Source organism: Pelobates fuscus, chromosome 13 (genome assembly GCF_036172605.1).
Source record: "Pelobates fuscus isolate aPelFus1 chromosome 13, aPelFus1.pri, whole genome shotgun sequence".
Classification (NCBI taxonomy): Eukaryota; Metazoa; Chordata; class Amphibia; order Anura; family Pelobatidae; genus Pelobates; species Pelobates fuscus.
In genome coordinates, this window is record NC_086329.1 from 4,771,637 (window position 1) to 4,792,772 (window position 21,136).

A 21,136-nucleotide genomic window follows, 5' to 3' on the forward strand; every position below is an offset into this window, starting at 1 on the left:
ACAGCATGTCTGTGTGTATGTCAGTATGTCTCTGTGTGTGTGTGTGTGTGTGCTTGCAATCACGCCAACACCACATACAAACATATTCCACAAAAACACACAAAAACTGCTTAGTGCTAAATACAGACCTGCAAACATGAGTAAATGGTAGAGCCCCAGCTGTCAATGCATTTCTGGAGTTGCACAACAGATGGGGATCTACCTTTTAATCACCCGTGCAACAGGGAGACCGCCAAGAATTCTTGCACCTCTCTACTTTAGGTCCACCACTGTATTGAGGTGTAGGACGTGATTGCATGCTTGGGAAGGGGGGGACAAGGTCCAGGGGGCCCTAAGCAAATGCTTTGCCCAGGGTCCAGTCATTATTAAAGACAGCCCTGCATATATACGCACAAATACAATGATACAAAGCAATTACAGTACAAACACAAGCAGAATACGGCAGCACACACACCTCGATTTATAAAAAAAAAATACACGCTACAGGACATCACAATCCTATATTGGCACGGTGCTGCTAAAAGGTTGCCTACCCCTGTCCTAAACCAATGATATTACCTTAATGTGTATACACAAGCGCGTTGTATATTCCACTCTGCAGGACGGTACACAACACCATGAAGAGCTTTCTAATATACAATTCATAACACTAGTCCCACATGGATATTAGTCCTGCATATTTGATATGTGTTTTCACATTTTGAAGAGCAGATTATGGAGATTAGACACTTTGTATGTAACAGAATTTAGAAGATTGTTAGCTTTCATTCAGCACAAATAGCTTTCCTGGGTGATTGTGATCTAATATCCATTAACTCACTGTGTGTGGTTTCCCTCTTTGTGCTATTTTATGGCATTTTCCAACCAGTGTTTGCTGCTAGTCTTGTGTTCTCAGTCTTTCAAATCATTTTGTAATAAATATTATGTATCATTTCACCATTTATTTTCTGTCTCACAGTTTCTCTAAATATGTGCAGTCTGTCTGTAGGTTCTTACAGCCAGGACAGTAAATCAGTTTAGAGAAAACTTGTTTTCAATAATTTTTTTCCGTTTCTATTAGGGACAATTAACCTGGTAACTATAGGATTAAAGTGACGTAATAGTCACTTTCCAGGATCTATAGGGTAGGTTAATGGGGGTGGCATTTCTGTAAGTTAAATTTGTGATATATATTGAATAGTGACAGTTATTGAAAGATTGGAGCCGGTTTCTCTTCAAATGCTTCTTACCAATGGAGCACTTGAACAGTCCCTGCCACTTGCAGGTACAACCCTTGGGATGTGGGAGGATGTATTTTTGTAGTACTGCGGCAGGGCTCAGCAGAGCTAGGTGTCGAGACAGTCGCTTGCTCTTCAGGAAGCTGGACCCTTACAGAACAATCACAGCACTTACGCAGAAAAAAAACCCCAGCTATATGGGCAATACAGAAATTTACACTAGATGATACTATGTAGAAGAGCTTGATCCACCATGTTTTCTTGTAATGTAGAGTTGTTTTTTTATGTACTATACAACATGACGATAGGGCATTTGTCCCAACAAACGTGGAAGACCTGCCAAAAGAATGAAACTGGCAGCATGGACTAAAGCCAGAGCATGGCGACCAGTGCCGATTGGTGGTCCAGTGGAGAGTCTGCCAGGTCACCTCCCAGGGGCTGCTTAGTGGTTTCATGAAAAGAGATATGTTGCAATCCACCGATTTCAGGATTGAGGGGGAGGTGCAGTCAGTGTAAATAAGCCGACCTTCTGAGTGTTTTGTGATCTCCTTCCTGTTTAATTCCCCATTAATTGGCAAGTCTTATCACACACATAAAAAAGGATCTGCTGTGAAAATTGTTTATTGTGCAGCTGTGCAAACACCTACAGTCATATCCTTTTCAAATACCTATTTAAATGGAACATAAATATTTTTCTATTTAACTGCTTATATGACAAATAGAAATCAACTGAGAACAAAAAGCTAATTAGATGAATGAAAGTGCAAAGTTCATGACTGACAGATTTCCACAAATAAGTCAGACAAGGGGAATGGCAATAAGTAGCTGTCCTCGTGAGGAGGAGGCAGCAGCTCTGCTTTATTTGGCTAATGAAAAAAGTTTTACATTAAACTTCACTTCTATTTTGTCATATAAGCAGTTTACCTCTGTTAATCTGTACTTTTTCCTAAAAGGAATACAAAGATGTGTTAACAGTTGAAGTATAGGTGAAATCATTGCTTACTCTGATGCACCATTTGACTAAAGAGCTTAATAGTAATCAAGGCAATCCTGCTGAATGAGAACATATACAGAAAACAAGTAAAGGTGGACTCAAAGCCCATGGCTCCCCTGGAGCAGAGCACACAGCCTCTGGCCCGCCCCCACAGAGCAGGGCGCACAGCCTCTTTCCCGCCCCCACAGAGCAGGGCGCACAGCCTCTTTCCCGCCCCCACAGAGCAGGGCGCACAGCCTCTGGCCCGCCCCCACAGAGCAGGGCGCACAGCCCAGCCTCTGGTCTGCCTTCAAGGTACAGAGTGCACCTCACAGGTTCTGGCCTGCCCGCATAAGTAGAATGCACAGCCCCTGGCCTGCCCCCATGGAGCAGAGTGTGAAGTTTTGCAGTAATAGATACCACTGTGCATGAGCTCACCCAAACAAGCCATACAACATGTTCTTTACACATATTCACTTAAACCTCCTTTGTTTCGATTCTGAATAGGTCTGCCTCTGTGCTCCTAAAATTGCTTTTATCAACATTGTCCAGCCAAGTGCAGATACCCAGTCACTAATTCAACAATATAGACACATCTTCTTCATATGTGCGAGTTCGAGTAGCACCAGAAATCAGAGGTGTGTGCTGCAGAGGGTCTTGGCCAAGATCAGCTGAACTATTTTCATCTGTAAGACATCAGATATTAATTTGTAATTATTAGTTGTAAGTGATAATATCACAATGTTACATTGAAACTTTCTGGGGACAGTTACAAAGATAGGCTGGAATATTACAGAGTTATGTCCCCAATGCTAAACTCCCTTTGTCCAAAAAACAACAACAGGAACTAAATCCAGAGCCCAGCTTGACCTGGCCGTAACAGAGATCCTTTCTGTGTAAACAGTGCCTGGATAATTGTTCAGTTGAAACATGGACCGCACAATGGCAACAACGTTTTCAGGTTTGTTTCCCCTTTTTGGTAATTTTATCAGTAAATTATGTGAATGACATGAAGTTACTACCATTACCACCTTGATTTTCCGGCTAACAGTTATCGTTTATTGGGAATTTCAAAGAAAATGTCAGAGTTTAAGCCACAAAGACTGAGCGCCAAAAAATCTCCAAGTCATGTAGATTTTCGTTTTGGCCTAGAATTTGAAATTCATTAAGATTGCTGGTAGTTCACCCTATAGTAAATAACGCTGTGTATTGGATTCACTTACCTGCAGAGCTTTGCGGATGATGTTTTCTAACGTGTGCATTTCTGCTTCCACTCTGAGAGAAGGTCTTCCCACAAACCGAACATTGATGGGACTTTATTCCTATATTCACAATATGAAAGCACTTGGTCAGCAACATCTGTGTTAACACAGACACCATCACTGGGATCATGCCTTAGAAGATGAAATACCTGAATGGACCACCATGTGTTTTCGAAGACTTGAATATTCAGCAAAAGACCGTCCACAGCCGTCAGCCTCACAAAGGTAAGGTTTCTCCCCTGTGGAGGGACAAACAGCAACTGTACCAAGGAACATGATCTGGTTCATTCACTTAAAAACGATTATAAGGGACTGAAAACAGAAAGGCCAAACTGTGGCTATAACAGAGTCAGGACAATCTTTCAAAATTAGCTATTTTTGCTTAAATTGTGCAATTTGGTTACAATTTACTGTAAGTTGCTGAATTCACCCTTCACATACAAAGTTATTCTTTAAAGTGAGAATGTTTCAGATGTACGGCCAAAATAGTGAAATTGGAAGAATTGCTTCTAGCTCAGACATTTTGGCCTCCAATATGATATTCACTTTACATTCCTAGAATTTCTCCCTTTGCTGGATAACCCGGATAGGAAGTAATACCCTTAATGCCAGCTGCAGCAGAGGCCAATCCGGAGGTGGGAGATACCTGTGTGGATCCTGGTGTGGTTTTTCAGGTTGCCAGCAGTGGTGAATCGCTTCCCACAGCCATGTTGAGGACACAGGAAAGGACGCTCGCCATTGTGGGTGCGCATGTGAACTTTTAGCCTTTGGAGAACATAGAAGCTTTTTCCACAGCCTTCAGCCGGACAAGAGAACGAACGATCGTTCCTGCAACAAAAACAAATAACTGGCTTCTATTAAAAGGGAATAACCTTAAGGGGCCGTGTAGTCACCAAAATAATCTTTAGTTTAATAACATAGTTTTGGTGTACAAATCATACCCCAGCAGTCTCACTGCTCGATTCTCTGCCATTTAGGAGTTAAGTCATTTTCAGATAAGCAACAGTAATGTCTATTTTCAAACCAATGTCCATGTGAAATGACTTGTTTTCAGAAATAGTAAAGTCACAGACATACCTATGTGTTTTCAGGTGATATTTCAGGTGTGTTGCCCATACGAAGGATCGGTCACAGCCATTAAAGGAACAGTGCAGTCGCTTCTCCGAGTGAGTTAAATGTGGGTCTGTGAGGGATGATCTTAGGTCTGCATCAGGGGACATGCTCAGAGTGATCTCCCCTGAAATTCAGCAAACATAGAAATTAAATCTACATATGCATAAGGCTCGGTACTCCATTAATCTATTTAGAACAGGCATGTTATGTCAGTCAGAGCATTAATCTGCCTGCTGATGATTAGATTGCTTACCATTGCAGTTAGTCTTCGCATTCTTTGCCAACTGTGCCCGAGTAGCAGCAATTAAACTATCATGTGCCAACTCTTGAACACGAAGGAACCATGGTGTGTTACTGTCAGTGCAGTCATTGGAAAGGAAATCATTCCCAGAATCCTCAACATCATCATGAACAAAAACCAAGTGCTCGGACGGAGATCCTAACCCTAAGAAGAGAAAATAAATGTTAGAAAAGGTCATTGGGGAAAAACAAACATAAAACAGCAGAAGTAAGACTCTAAATAGCAGAAAAGAATAAGTGATTCTATCGAAAAGTTGGTAAGACAGATACACGTTACCTGCTCTGGCCAGGTTTAGGAGAATAAAAGAGGAGTTATCACTAGCGGGTAGATCTTGAAGTAGCGTTGAAGGTGCAGTGGGTGAAAGAAGGGCACGGTGTTTCTCCACCCGGGTGTCAATGTCCACCTGAAGGCTGTTTAACATAACGGAACCTGGGCTCTTTGCTGGCATCTCTTGAACCACCGGGGTATCTGCAACAGTATGGGATTGGCATCATCTTATAGCAACCATCCACCCCACCAGAAGCATGGAATAAAAAACAAACAAAAAAAACTACTCTGCTTCTTACCCTACATGCAATTAAATCTTGAATCGTTTAATACAAACAGGAAAAATATATCAGAAAAAAAATAGAAAAGGATTCAAGAGTCATTAATACCTATCAAGCCCATCCTGAAACACACAGATTAACCCTCATTTTCCAAAGGGTTTAAATGCCCCGTGCTTTACAAATAGACCTTATACTTCTTGAATTCACCACAGACTTCGTCGGACACAGAACACCAGAAATGCTGGTTTGTTTGAATAGCATTCATAAGAACAGCATGTCTTGCCCCCACTTACGGAAACTGTAATATTTAAAAGTGTTCTGGATATTTATTTGTGCACCATGTAAGAAATATTAGTTTCTTATGAACTACTATCTAAGATGTGGAGAACCCATTGGAGTCTATGGGAACTGGAAACACAGCCAAACCAGAATCATTCACTAGACTCGAGCAACTGTGGATGGGTGAGATTGGGACACTATAAATTACACTGTTCAGATAAATGGCCACCTCTTATTACAGTTATTGTTCTCTTTACAAAGTTTCAAAATGAAGGGTGACTTTACCCAAGTTTCCCTTTAAAAATCACAATAACTAGCAGTCATGCTATGCCAAACAGGAGTTACGGAAATCCCAATTTATATTTACCATGCATAGTTACAAAGCTGAAAAGAGACTCGCGTCCATCAAGTTCAGCCTTCCTCACATTTGTTTTTTGCTGTTGATCCAAAAGAAGGCAAAAAACCCAGTCTGTAGCACTTCCAATTTTGCAACAAACTAGGAAAAAATTCCTTCTTGACCCCAAAATGGCAGTCAGATATCTCCTTGGATCAAGCAGCTATTACCCAACTAAATTATATCCCTGTATGTTATGTTTTTGCAAGTATTTATCCAATTGCAGTTTAAATATCTGTATGGACTCTGATAAAACCACCACTTCAGGCAGATAATTCAACATCCTTATTGCTCTTACTATAAAAAAAACAAAAAAACTTTTCTTTGCCTTAGATCAAATTTCCTTTCTTCCAGTCTAAATATGTGACCTCGTGTCCTATGTTTAGCCCTGTTTATGAATAGATTTCCAGATAATGGTTTGTACTGGCCCCAAATATATTTGTATAATGTTATCATATCCCCTCTGAGGCGCCATTTTCCAAACTAAAGAGATTTAAATTTTGCAGGTACATGCTAAAATATTCCCAACTTTAAATAATTCACTTCTCCTCTGCAGTCTACTCTCCAAAAAACAAAATAACCCCCGCCCCCCACCACTTAAAAACTGAAATAAAAACCAGTCCAGAATAGAAACATTGCTGCCATATTACTTACTGTATTTGTATAGTTCTACCTGATAATAGCAGTGAAGCACCCGGGGACGTATCGGTTTCAGGGAGGGGAGACAGACATGGCAAATCTTTGGGATCATTTTCCACAAGTTCTTCTACAAGTGGAATTGACGCATTTTGTACAAATTCAACCAGCAGCTGCAAAATAACACATGCAAGTTTTACTTCTGGTACTTTAATAAAGCTTGATTTTACTTTCCTGGAGTCTCACTTTATATTCAAGTAGGAAAGAGATTTTTTTAAAGAAAATGTTGTTGTGGCCTTATTGTTAATCTAAAAGAGACTGGTGTCTATGTCCTCGTCATCCCACCTTATTAACTAAAGGGAGAATTTCTAATTTAAGGCTAGAGTCGTTTTAAACTGGCAGCATCTCTGAGTTCAAGGATTTTTCCAGTCCAGTTATTTTAACCTTGAATTTGAATTGTTACTTTAAAGAATAAGGCTGCGAGTGTGATTGTTTTAGTAAGCGAGATGTTAGTTAGAATGTAAAGCAAATGAGGTTAATAACGAGGAGCAGTCCCCCAGCTTAACAGGCAATAACTTCAAAGCTAGGAAATGAAAGTCAAAACAAATCCATGTTTTATATTACGAGAAATATGCAGGACATGATCAGGCAAAATAAAAGTAAACAAAATTATTGGTAGAATAAACCTCAAACCGAGATGTGACACTTACCTCTGGTTTTGCCTGTAAGTCGTCTGATAACATTGGAACAGCCCCGGCCTCTGATGGATCCAGTGAAGAAGCCACCTTAATGACAAGGGACACTCAATTACCTGGTATCCATCCTCCCACTCTCAGCATGGTTATTAATGGGTTAAACCGACTGAACGGACAGGAACCCTTCCACCCCCAGACTCTAGTTCATGGGTTAACCCTTCCACCCCCAGTCTCTAGCAATGTTATTCATGGGTTATCCCTTACACCCTCAGACCCCAGCAATGTTATTCATGGGTTAACCATTCCACCCCCAGACTCTAGCAATGTTAATAATGGGTTAACCCTTCCACCCCCAGTGTGATGGTTATTGATGGGTTAACCCTTCCACCCCCAGTCTCTAGCTATGTTATTCATGGGTTAACCATTCCACCCCAGACTCTAGCAATGTTATTAATGGGTTAACCATTCCACCCCCAGTGTGATGGTTATTGATGGGTTCTCTAGCAATGCTCCAAGTGTGATGATTATTAATGGGTTAACCCTTCCACCCCCAGTCTCTAGCAATGTTATTCATGGGTTAACCATTCCACCCCCCGACTCTAGCAATGTTATTAATGGGTTAACCATTCCACTCCCAGACCCTAGCAATGTTATTAATGGGTTAACCATTCCACCCCCAGACCCTAGCAATGTTATTAATGGGTTAACCCTTCCACCCCCAGACCCTAGCAATGTTATTAATGGGTTAACCCTTTCACCCCCAGTGTGATGGTTATTGATGGGTTCTCTAGCAATGCTCCAAGTGTGATGGTTATTAATGGGTTAACCCTTCCACCCCCAGTATCTAGCTATGTTATTCATGGGTTAACCATTCCAGCCCCAGACTCTAGCAATGTTATTAATGGGTTAACCCTTCCACCCCCAGTGTGATGGTTATTGATGGGTTCTCTAGCAATGCTCCAAGTGTGATGGTTATTAATGGGTTAACCCTTCCACCCCAGTCTCTAGCAATGTTATTGATGGGTTCTCTAGCAATGCTCCAAGTGTGATGGTTATTAATGGGTTAACCCTTCCACCCCCAGTGTGATGGTTATTGATGGGTTCTCTAGCAATGCTCCAAGTGTGATGGTTATTAATGGGTTAACCCTTCCACCCCCAGTCTCTAGCTATGTTATTCATGGGTTAACCATTCCACCCCCAGTCTCTAGCAATGTTATTGATGGGTTAACCCTTCCACCCCCAGTCTCTAGCAATGTTATTGATGGGTTAACCCTTCCACCCCCAGTCTCTAGCAATGTTATTGATGGGTTAACCCTTCCATCCCCAGTCTCTAGCAATGTTATTGATGGGTTAACCCTTCCACCCCCAGTCTCTAGCAATGTTATTGATGGGTTAACCCTTCCACCCCCAGTGTGATGGTTATTGATGGTGGGACCCAGGGCTGCTGTCATTGTGCTCAGGGAGGGGGCTGTACGATTCTCCTACCTGGCCCCTGGTTGTTCCCTCCCAGTGGGTCCCCATTTCGGTCGATCGGTTACCGGATTAGTCTCCAGGAGCTTTTATCGGCGACAATACATGAAGATCCCCATTACGGCGGCCGGGTGGCTACGCTCACTGGCAAGGGATGCCGGGAATTGTAGTACAGTGGCCGGAAAGCTGTCTTTACTGGTACGGAAGCCGGGGAGGTTATTTTCTTGCTGTACGGAAGTTGGGAAGGTTCAAGCCTGGCTGTACGGAAGCCGGGGAGGTTCAAGCTGGGCTGTACGGAAGCCGGGGAGGTTACAGGTTTGCTGTACGGAAGCCGGGGAGGTTCAAGCTTTGCTGTACGGAAGCCGGGGAGGTTCAAGCTTTGCTGTACGGAAGCCGGGGAGGTTCAAGCTTTGCTGTACGGAAACCGGGAAGGTTACAGCTTTGCTGTACGGAAGCCGGGGAGGAGAGTCCTTGCTGCCGCCATGCGATTGTTCCCGGGGCTCCTGATCTCTCACGGGAGAGTCGCTCGGCGGATCGGGCTCGGTCCCCGCTCCAGGCTCGATCTCCTCAGGAACCTCCTCACTGCGCTCGTCAGACATGAACGGATCGAGACAACCTGGGCCCGGGCGGACGAACTGCGGCCATATGCAGACAGGGTGAGAGGGCGACAGGGTCATAGTATTATTATTATTATTATTATTATTATCATCATATTATTATACTGTTATATTATTATTATTATCATATTATTATTATACTCTTATATTATTATTATCATCATATTATTATTATTATTATTATACTGTTATATTATTATTATTATTATACTGTTATATTATTATTATTATCATATTATTATTATTATTATACTGTTATATTATTATTATTATTATCATATTATTATTATTATTATTATTATCATACTGTTATATTATTATTATTATTATCATACTGTTATATTATTATTATTATCATATTATTATTATTATTATTATTATTATCATACTGTTATATTATTATTATTATCATACTGTTATATTATTATTATTATTATACTGTCTTATTATTATTATTATTATTATTATACTGTTATATTATTATTATTATACTGTTATATTATTATTATACTGTTATATTATTATTATTATCATACTGTTATATTATTATTATTATTATACTGTCATATTATTATTATTATTATTATTATTATTATTATTATTATACTGTTATATTATTATTATTATTATACTGTCATATTATTATTATTATTATTATACTGTCATATTATTATTATTATACTCTTATATTATTATTATTATTATACTCTTATATTATTATTATTATTATTAACCCCTTAAGGACTGAGCCAAATGTACACGTTGTGAACAGAACAAAACGTAAACAAAACCTGGCATTTGCGCTATATGTCTGTCCAACCCTAATTCACCTCTTTCATATTAAATGCACCTCCCCTTATTATATATCATTTTATTCAGGGGAAAAAGGGCTTTCATTTAATATCAAATATTTAGCTATGAAACATAATTTAATATGAAAAAAATGGGAGAAAATAAGAAATGTTGTTATTTTTTTAGTTCTACATGACATTTTAACTGTCAATGTCATAATACTGTTTGCTTTTACTGCAATAAAATACACATATTTGTATTCAGCAAAGTCTCACGTGTAAAACAGTACCCCCTATGTACAGGTTGTATAGTGTTTTGGGAAGTTACAGGGTCAAATATAGCGTGTTACATTTGAAATTGAAATTCGCCAGATTGGTTACGTTGCCTTTGAGACTGTATAGTAGCCCAGGAAATAAATTTACACCCATAATGGCATACCATTTGCAATAGTAGACAACCCAAGGTATTGCAAATGGGGTATGTCCAGTCTTTTTTAGTAGCCATTTGGTCACAAACACTGGCCAAAGTTAGCGTTAGTATTTGTTTGTGTGTGAAAAATTCAAAAAACGCCAGTTTTGGCCAGTGTTTGTGACTAAGTGGCTACTAAAAAAGACTGGACATACCCCTTTTGCAATACCTTGGGTTGTCTACTATTGCAAATGGTATGCCATCATAGGGGTAATTTTCATTCGTGGGCTACCATAGGGTCACAAAGTCAACGTAAGCAATCTGGCGAATTTTAATGTGAAAAAAATGAAACACAAGCCTTATATTTGACGCTGTAACTTTTGAAAACACCATCAAACCTGTACATGAGGGGTACTATTGTACTCGGGAGACTTCGCTGAACACAAATATTTGTGTTTCAATACAGTAAAAAGTATCACAGCAATAATATCGTCCGTGTAAGTGCTGTTTGTGCGTGAAAAATGCAAAAAACTTCACTTTTACTGGCAATATCATCGTTGTAATACATTTTACTGTTTTGAAACACTAATATTTGTGTTCAGCGAAGTCTCCCGAGTAAAACAGTACCCCCCATGTACAGGTTTTATGGTGTCTTGGAAAGTTATAGGGTTAAATATAGTGCTAGCAAATTAAATTCCCTATACTTTCGGCATGGGTTGTCAGGCAGGTCCCGCTAATTGTAAAAATATTACATAAATATATGTGTAGAATTAATATATATATATATATATATAATAGAAAAATACACCTAGACAGGTTTTTTTATTTGATTTCCAGCCAGCAGGGGGACTAACTGTCATTACAGTTAGTCCCCCTGCTGGCAATGCAGAAGGCAGCTCTCCCGGCCATGTGATTGTGAGGTCCTCGCAAGGACCTCACTCTCACATGGCCGTGGGGACTGCTGGAGGGCGGACGTGCCGCGGGGGGCTCCATGGGAGTCCCCTCCAACTGGGTAGGTTAGAAAAAAACGGAGGGTGTACAATTACGCCTGGCAGCATTTAGAGCGGCTTAAAATAGGGCGTAATTGTACGCCCTCCGGTCTTAAGGGGTTAATTCTTATTCTGTCATATTTTTATTATTATTATACTGTCATATTATAATGTTATTATTATTATACTATTATATTATAATGCTGTTATTATACTGTTATATTATAATATTATTATTATACTGTTATATTATAATGTTCTTATTATTCTGTCATATTATGTTATTATTATTATACTGTCATATTATAATGTTATTATTATAATGTTATTATTATACTGTCATATTATAATGTTATTATTATTATTATACTGTCATATTATAATGTTACTATTATTATTATACTGTCATTATGTTATATTAATTTTATACTGTTTTATTTATTAAAAATTCATATAATGTTATTATTGTACTGTCTTATTATTATTATACTGTCATGTTATTATTATTATTATTATTATGATACTGTTATTATTCTGTCATATTATAATGTTATGTTAGTTTTATACTGTTTTATTTATTATAAAGTCATATTATAACATTATTATACTGTTATATTAATACAATGTTATTATTATTATTATACTGTTATTTTGTCATTCTGTTTTATTATACTGCTATTTTATTAGTGTTTTATTATTATTATTATTATTATTATACTGTTATATTATACTTTTATATTTATTATTATACTGTGTTATTATATTATTATTATACTATGTTATGTAATACTTTTATATTATTATTATTATTATACTGTGTTATATTATTATAGTGTTTGTTATATTATTATATATGTATGCGGTCACCAAGACAGTTCTTTCACCCCACTGCTCGTTTAAAACTCTGCCCCCAGCCCCCCACCCCTTCCCTATCTTTCTCCAGCTTTGAAATTCACTCAATTCGTCTGTTAAAACCCATCTCTGCTAACATAGCTGTTATCGTTCGCCCCCCTGGTTTCCCTAGTCTGTTCCTTGACCACTTCTCTAAAAGAAAATTATTAGATTCGATCTAATAGATCACCAGGAGTAGTTATGGTGAATGTAATATGCCTTTAACCCCTTGAGGACGCTAGACGGTTCAGGACCGTCATCTGCATTTTTCCCTTGCCGACCGACGAAGGTCCTGAACCGTCCTAAATTTAAAATGTACTTACCCGATCGCCGTCGTTCCCCCGGCGGCGATCGGCGGTGCTCCCGGTGTGGGGAGACTGCCTGCAGCCCAGACAGTCTCCCCATGGCGGATTAGGACCCCTGGGGCCATGTGATCGCCCAACAGGGCGACCACATGGTCACAATAGGTGTCCATGTGTCTGCCTGCAGGGGGACAGTCTCCCTGCTAGTGTAAAATCCTAAAAATAAAATAAAGTTAATGTTAATAAAAAAAAAATTATTATTATATATGTGTGTGTGTGTATATATATATATATATATATATATATATATTATACCTATATCATATATATAATGTCATGCTAAGTGTATTTTTATATTAATATGTACATATATTAATATAAAAATACACTTATAATTAAATTACACACGTGTATATATATATAATATATATAATAACTATATATATTGTATATATATATCATTCTAAAATACAAATAATAAGTAATTTAAATTAAATTAAACATGTAAAAATAATAATAAAAATTAAAAAAAAATTATATATCTATACGAAATGTTATTCTAACTGTATTTTGATATTAATATATATATATTTATATCAAAATACACTTAGAATTAAATTGTATATATATCTATGTATATATAAATAAATAAAAAGAATACAAACTATTCATATGTCCATATACAAAATTACATAAATAATTATATAAATATACACGTAGACTTCAAATATATAAATATGCATATATATTTAAATTCTACGTGCGTATTTATGTAATATTTTTACATAATTAAGTTATTTTATTGATTGCAATTGAAGGGACCTGCCTGCCAACCCAGGCCGAAAGTCCAGAGAATTTAATTTGCTAGTACTGTATTTTACCCTGTAACGTTCTACGACACCCTAAAACCTCTACATGGGGGGTACTGTTTTACTCGGGAGACTTTGCTGAACACAAATATTAGTGATGCAAAACAGTAAAACATATCACAGCGATGATATTGTCAGTGAAAGTGACTTTTTTTGCATTTTTCACACACAAACAGCACGTTTACTGATGATATAATTGTTGTGATACATTTTCCAGTTTTGAAACACTAATATTTGTGTTCAGCAAAGTCTCCTGAGTATAACAGTACCTCCCATGTACAGGTTTTATAGCGTTTTTGAAAGTTACAGGGTCAAATATATGGGTCAAATATTTTTACATTGAAAATGGCCAGGTTGGTTACGTTGCCTTCCATTAACCCACCCCTGATCTCAGCTTCCAAACTCCTTTCTATTACCCCCTCCCTTGGCCTATCACAGTGGGCTAATACTCCCACACATGTAGCTGGCAATACCCTCAATCTTTTTATTTCTAATGCATGCAGGATCTCTAAGCTCCACAACACTCCATTTCCTCTCTCAGATCACAGCCTCTTATGATTTGTTCTTGAAAGCACCCTCACCCTAACCCCCCTCAATTCAGAAGGGTCCTGTATTCTCTTGACCTCCAACAACTCTTAGCTGATCTCCATAACAAACTCTGCTATCCCCACTTTCTCCTGTCCCTTTCTGGCTATCTCCTCATATAATGCTACCCTCACCTCCGCCCTGGACGCTGCAGCCCCGCTACAAAGAGGCACCTCAAGGAAGATGCGTCTCAAACCTTGGCACACTAAATCGACCCGCTACCTGCAGAGATGCTCCCGTTCAGCTGAACGCTGCTGGAGGAAGGCCCGCACCTTGTCAGACTTCCTCCATTATAACTTAATTTTGTGTTCATATAGCACAGCCCTCACTCACCCTTGCTAAACAATCCTACTTTTCTTCTCTTGTTAGTTCATGCTCACGCAATCCCAGGCGTCTCTTTAATACCTTTATCTCTCTCCTTTGCCCGCTTCACGCCTCCCCTCAAACTGACCTTTCAGCAGGTAGCCTTGCATGCTACTTTACCGACAAAATTGAACAGTTAAGGAAAGAATTCTCTCCCCTTTGCTCTTCCCTCTTGCAACCACACCTGGACCGTACCTTCTGTGATGGACCGCCTGGCACCCCGACAGGGTACCTCCGTCAATTGCTGCTTCCTAGTATTCCTTGAGTACCATAAGCACCGCACTGGACACCATAACCACCGTAAACCCCACAAACCGCTGAAGTTTGGTTGGGGTCTCGCTGTCCTCCACCCACCCTGGACCCAAGACCAGGATCCAGCTTCCAGTGGGCAGACCTCTCCTAGTCCAGAGAGCAAAGCAGGCTGCTCTTATAAGAGCAATTGATGTGATCCAAGGGAGTATAGTGATTTATAGCAACCCCCAGAGTGAATATAGCTCTCCAATCCCCCCAAACATGAGCCTAGACTTCATGAAGGGTAAAACAAATCTCTTTAATGGCAGCCACAACTGACCTTCTATGCAGGTCCACATGCAAGGGGCACTCCCCCCTGGACCTGAGAGTAAAAACATATACACAATTACATTGGCTCTCAGGTCCAGGACACTCACATACAAAATAGGTCAATCCCTCCCTTATGCCTATGAGATAATTGAGTCAACAGTGTACTAAACTCCATTATCTCCAGCACAGAAAACATACATTTTTACAAAACTCCAAAAATACCTTTAAAACATGCAATCCCCCCCACACAAGTTACATCCCCTGATATCCCCTATCTCAGTGACCAACATATCCAAAAATCACCCAGATCAGTTCAGGGGTTCAGGAATTGCCTGGAAGTCATAATTTGACCGACCGCCTGCATGGTCCCATGCCCAAAACAGTTCCAGAGAATCAGAGCTTGCGGTCGGTCTAGTTTGGTAGTTTAAAAACAAACAACCTACCGAACAGAGTCAATATTCTTACCCTGGAGCTTGATCCCCTTATTCGTGGAAACATTTCCACCGAACAGTGCCTTTCTAAGTGTTGTAGAACTGAACGCAGGCGATGCTGGAAGTCCAGCGGTGTTCGGGAGTTTTTGTGTCCATTTTCAGTTCCATGAGATTCATGCCCAAACACCGTTGCCTGCGTTCACGGGAACAAGATGGCCACCACCTCATGGTCGTCCATAGGAATTGCGGCCACCCAGACGAACACTTAGAACACTGTGGTGGAAATTGCTAAACAAATTAGCAATTAGTCTTAAGCTCCAGGGTGGTCTCCGGTTTGTTCGGCTGTTCGGTTCCCCAACCAAATATAAAATACCATGAACCAAGTCTGTTCACAACGTTTTTTTTTGTTTTTTTTTTTTTAAAGGGCCCATAGTCTTTTGGTAAGAGGCTGGCCAGCAGGCCCCTCCAAGAACACGTGACGAGGCACAGGCTTCGCTTCTCCTCTCTTGTCCCACCACCTGTCCGCTTGATGCAGTACCTTCCCACCTTATCAGATCTGTCTCCCTTTGTCTTGTACCATCCTTAGCACACATCCTAAACTACTATCTTTAATCTGGTGTTGTCCCTGCTCCCCTTAAAAGGGACACTCCAGGCACCCAGACCACTTCTGCCCATTGGAGTGGTCTGGGTGCCAACTCCCACTACCCTTAACCCTGCATGTGTAATTATTGCAGTTTTTTATAAACTGCAATAATTACCTTGCAGGGTTAACTCCACCTCTAGTGGCTGTCCACTAGACAGCCACTAGAGTGCACTTCCTGCTCTAGAGCATAGAAAACCTGTGCTAGAGCGTCGCTGGACGTCCTCACGCTGTGTGAGGACCTCCAGCGTCGCTTTCCTATGGGGAGCTCTAATGCGCATGCGCGGCAATCAGCCTCGCCCACCGGCCAACGTAATGAAGAGGAGGAGCGGCGGTGACCCGGATCCACCGCCAAGGGACATCGGCGGGGTGTCAGGTAAGTGACCTGAAGGGGTTTTCACCGCTTCAGCTACCGAGGATTGGGAGGTGGGAGGGAGAGGGGACCTGCAGTGCCAGGAATAAGGATTGTTTTCCTGGCACTGGAGTTTCCCTTTAAGTATGCTACTGTCGTACCCATCCTAAAAAAGCCATCTCTAGACCCGTCTTCCCCTTCCAGCTACCGTCCCATAGCCCTGCTTCCTTTTTCCTCAAAACTTCTAGAAAGACTTGTCTTTACTCGTATGACTCGCTTCCTAAATTCCAACTCCTTCCTCGATCCTCTTCAATCTGGCGTTCGCCTCCTCCACTCTACTGAGACTGCTCTTATTAAAGTTACAAATGACCTAATCACAGCCAAACCCAAAGGCCACTACTCCATACTAATTCTGATCACGTCCTCCTTCTCCAAACTCTTCAATCACGCTGTCTCTGTGACATTGTCCTCTTGTGGTTCTCCTCCTATCTCTCCCAACGTTCGTTCAGCGTCTCCTTTTGTAATGACACCTCGTTCTCTCACCCTGTCTAAGTTGGAGTCCCCCAAGGATCTGTTCTTGATCCCCTTCTGTTCTCTCTCTATACTGCCGCTCTTGGAAAACTCATTAACTCCATTGGATTCTGCTACCACCTGTACGCCGATGACACCCAGATATCTCTCTCCTCCCCTGATCTCTCCCCTGCGGTTCTGCAACGTGTCACTGCTTGCCTTTCTTCAATGTCTGATTGGATGTCCTACAGCTTTCTGAAACTCATTCTCTCTAAAACGGAGCTTCTTATTTCTCTCCCTCATAATGCTGATCCGCCTCCTTCGCTTTCCCTGCAAATTGATCGCCCGCATCCACCCCTTTCTCACAGAAGTTGCTGCTAAGGAGCTTGTTCATGCTCTGGTAATCTCTCACATGGATTACTGTAATTCTCTCCTAGTTGGTCTCCCCAAAAGCCGAACTGCCCCGCTACTATTGGTAATGAATGCCCTTTGCTCCTCCCTTACCTCGCCCCTCTGTCAATCCTTACACTGGCTTTCGGTATCCTGTAGGTGTCAATTCCAAATACGAACCCTTACCTATAAAGCTCTAACCAACTCTAGCCCCTCTTTCATTTCTTCCCTGATTCATAGATATGCCCCTTCTCTCCGCTCTGTCGGTGACCACCTTCTTCTGTCCGCTGCTCGCACCCTTACTACTAACACGCGCTTGCAGGACTTCTTGCGGACGGCTCCCTTTTTTTGGAACAGCCTGCCTACCCCCATCAGACTTTCCCCATGTCTTTAATTGTTTAAATAGTCCCTCAAAACACATACGTTTAGAAATGCTTATGGACTCCCAGAGTAACTTCTCTATACTTATCCAAATCTGTCTCTTGCTATCCTAAAAGCTCTGCTACTTTTCCACCTTCTTTGGTAACTGCCACCCTTGCTGCCCTGTTGTGTATTTGTATCCCACCTCCTGTAGACTGTAAGCTCATTTGAGCAGGGACCTCATCTACCTATTGTTCCTGTGTCACGGTGTAATTGTCTCATTGATTGTAAATGTCCCCCTTTCATAATATTGTAAAGCGCTGCGGAGTTAGCTGGCGTTATATAAATACCAATAACAAACATGTTATTATTGCATTATTATATAGAGGGGTCCCGGGGGGCGGAGGGTTAAATTGTTATATTATATTATTATACTTTGCTATTTAATATCATTCCTTGTTATATACAGGGGTCCCCAGGGGCAAAGGAGTTATTTATATTATATCACATCCATGGTATGTTGTAGATGAATATTGCATTCTATCCAGATCTAATACCTGCTATGTAATGATATCCGAGCTGTATTCTGGGATCATGTGGGGAGAGTGGTATTTTATAGGTTGCTTGACCGTTATTTACTTTCCTAAAGGGAGGTAGTGTATTTTTGGGTGATGTATTGTGTGCAATAATAAGGAACCTGATCTCTCTGTGTTGCAGCTGATTGATTATGGGAAGTGTGGAGACACTGATGTCAAAGCTATGAAGATGGCTGACTTTTGGTTGACGGTATGTATTTTAATAGGTTATTTCCTTAGCTCATTTATGCGTCCCATGATAAAATATTATCCAGGCCAGTAGTTTGAAAAGTGCAAACAAATACAATGTGGTCATTGCTCCATGCTGTTCTATGTTTTTAGACATCTGATAACTAATGAAAGTATCCATTCGCAGATACTATATGCAACTCCAGGGCTTTGCAGCCTTCGTCACTCTACATTTTCTCACCTAACTTCCCCTCAGCGACAACATGGCCTCCTCCGCAATGTTCCAATGTCCACAATGTATGAGGAGTATTGTGGACCTGATGCACATGCGCACACACATCCAAGCTTTCCCAAAGGAAATCATTGTATTCTACGCTCCCTCCATGACATCATTAAGAGGCATGGCCTCCTCTGCATTGGTCCGAACTAATTCTGCTCAGAAAGGTGTATTGGGGACCTGATACTCATTTGCTCTAAGCACTTTGCGTGTACATGCCCACCCTTTGGAAAGCATTGGATCACTGCTTTCCTTTGAGGGCTGCAACGTCACGTAAGTGAATTTTTTTCAGTGGTTGTGGCAGAAGCGTGTCCAGTGGCTGTCAGTGTAACAGTCACTAGAGGTGTGTTTAACCCTTCCAGGTACACATGGCAGTTTCTGTAAAATAGTAGTGATTTACATTGCAGGTTAAAATGACAGGACACTGCATCCAAATCAGCTCATTGAAATGAAGTGACCTGCTTGATGATTGGTGGTTCTCTAAGCTGTCTGCAGGGTCGCCATCAGCCAGGTAAAGCTGGTACTCTGGTAAGGGGCCACATGGGTCCCTGTAATACAATATCAGCTGACTAGATATTGTAATATTGCAGTATGAACGGTGATTTATAGGAAACTTACATTTTACCATATCCTGTTTGTTTGTTTTTTTTCAAAAGCTTTATCACATATCAGTCTCAGTAGCAAAATGTAGCTCTCTCCAACCTGGCGTCATTGATGACTTATCCTAGTATTAGTCTCATTCTTTTTGACATTGTTGGTGACATGAAATTAGCTGTGCACATACCTTCTGGCGCACGGGGGTGACATGAACCAATGTTTGTAAGCCGTGGCTATTCAAACCCCTCCTGCCACTGGCTGGGTTTGTGTGTTCGCTTCCTCTGCTCCCGTGACATTTATAAATTGGTGTTAGTAATTCTGAAGCCTCAGACAAGATCGGAGTTGGTGAATGAATCAGAGCTATTACCTTTTAGTCTGTGGTGTATATTTGTTCTTATCCATCACCCGAGCAAAATATTCTATCCAGCCAGTAAAGACCTCATAGAATGGGAATTTACATAGTTAAAAGTGACCTGTGTGACAGCAGCATCTGTGCCCACCTTCATCTGCAGTTATTTCCCCAGCAATGACCTTTACTGTCTGTGTTCTGGGATCCAATATTCTCCTTCAGCCTGTTGTAGTCTCGTTAAACTGTGTTCCCTGCAGTCTGCGATGGATGGGGGGAAGTGGGCAAACTGGTCGAGTATTTCTGCAATGCCTGTTTAGAGTCACACATAATAATATCACAAATACTATTTGTTTTTCTTTTTTGCCAGGAAAAAGATCTAATTCACAAGCTGTTTAAGACTCTAGTTCCACGCTTCGGTTCTTCACACGGCGGCTACACTAGCATGCATCAGATTCCCAACAGAGAGAGACTGGATCGCGCCAAAATGGCAGTAATTGAGTACAAAGGAAATCCCTTTCCCCCTCTAATTGTGAGGAAACTGGACAGTGATAAAACTCTACTGAATCAGCTTCTGTTGGGCTACCGTCTAGAAAAGAAACTCCAGGTTTCAGCATCTCCGAAGCCGGCCAGTGCAGCCCCATTGTAATGCTCGGCTTGATCAATCAATGCTGTCTCCAGCTGCACTCATCTGGATCACCTTAAAATTACCATCTTTTCAGATTTGCAGATTTATTTAATTATGTGATCTAACAATCATTTCATCCATGTACCATCATTTCTTTCCATTCTGCTAGTGGTAAACTTCGAACATGGGGTTATGGAAACCTTTCTTTAAAGGGTCTTCCCCATTGCAAATGACATGCTGGGGGCTGGGGTAAAAATGGAAGGGATTTATTCTCAAATAAAGCTGTTATATCGTCTGTGTTCTTTTCAGCATGTGCTTGTACAGAGGGGGTCTACGGAAAGTCTGTGCTGGCACCAATAGGTATTCTCGAACACAGACATCATCTGCATATTGCAAAGAAATCTCCAACAAGTGTAAAGAGTGACTGGTAGGCAAGTTCAAGATAAAAAGGCAGAAGCTAATTCAAAATGTTTCCAATTTTACCAAAACTCTTATGTGTATAGGACAAAATACTACTAAGTATTATAATGAAGTGGCCCAGAAAGAAAGCTGTTGGGCAGCTTATTGTTTTGTAAA

General features: G+C 40.6%; 2 protein-coding genes across 4 annotated transcripts; one reads left to right on the top strand and one right to left on the bottom strand.

The window, feature by feature from the left end:
- Positions 1-1,822: 1,822 nt before the first annotated feature.
- On the bottom strand, positions 1,823-9,269 carry ZNF410 (zinc finger protein 410). Of its 3 annotated transcripts, none has more exons than XM_063439582.1 (10): positions 8,957-9,269; positions 7,434-7,508; positions 6,761-6,896; positions 5,143-5,334; positions 4,819-5,010; positions 4,530-4,689; positions 4,099-4,280; positions 3,602-3,691; positions 3,414-3,512; positions 1,823-2,876 (listed from the first exon to the last, which is right to left on the bottom strand). In XM_063439582.1, the coding sequence occupies exons 2-10, from the start codon at positions 7,464-7,466 to the stop codon at positions 2,764-2,766; spliced, it is 1,197 nt and encodes a 398-aa protein (XP_063295652.1). In that variant the 5' UTR covers positions 7,467-7,508; positions 8,957-9,269; the 3' UTR covers positions 1,823-2,763. The 3 variants fall into 3 exon arrangements, with proteins under 3 accessions (XP_063295652.1, XP_063295651.1, XP_063295653.1); XM_063439581.1 differs by having other exon boundaries at positions 8,904-9,269; XM_063439583.1 differs by lacking the exon at positions 8,957-9,269 and having other exon boundaries at positions 6,742-6,896.
- A 15-nt stretch (positions 9,270-9,284) lies between these two features.
- On the top strand, positions 9,285-20,801 carry MRPL17 (mitochondrial ribosomal protein L17). The gene is made up of 3 exons (XM_063439584.1): positions 9,285-9,544; positions 18,666-18,734; positions 20,303-20,801. Exons 1-3 carry the CDS (start codon positions 9,371-9,373, stop codon positions 20,579-20,581), a joined length of 522 nt encoding a protein of 173 aa, XP_063295654.1. The 5' UTR covers positions 9,285-9,370; the 3' UTR covers positions 20,582-20,801.
- Positions 20,802-21,136: the final 335 nt, after the last annotated feature.

Bases quoted from the DNA above. Each gene is read 5' to 3' on its own strand.
- ZNF410 (XM_063439581.1), bottom strand. From the start codon at position 8,939: ATGGGGACCCACTGGGAGGGAACAACCAGGGGCCAG. The intron at 4,281-4,529 runs GTATGTCTGTGA...TTTTTGTTGCAG, and splicing joins TATCACCTGAAAACACATAG to GAACGATCGTTCGTTCTCTT. The intron at 2,877-3,413 runs GTAAGTGAATCC...GATGTCTTACAG, and splicing joins TCATCCGCAAAGCTCTGCAG to ATGAAAATAGTTCAGCTGAT.
- MRPL17 (XM_063439584.1), top strand. From the start codon at position 9,371: ATGCGATTGTTCCCGGGGCTCCTGATCTCTCACGGGAGAGTCGCTCGG. The intron at 9,545-18,665 runs GTGAGAGGGCGA...TCTGTGTTGCAG, and splicing joins TGCGGCCATATGCAGACAGG to CTGATTGATTATGGGAAGTG. The intron at 18,735-20,302 runs GTATGTATTTTA...CTTTTTTGCCAG, and splicing joins TGGCTGACTTTTGGTTGACG to GAAAAAGATCTAATTCACAA.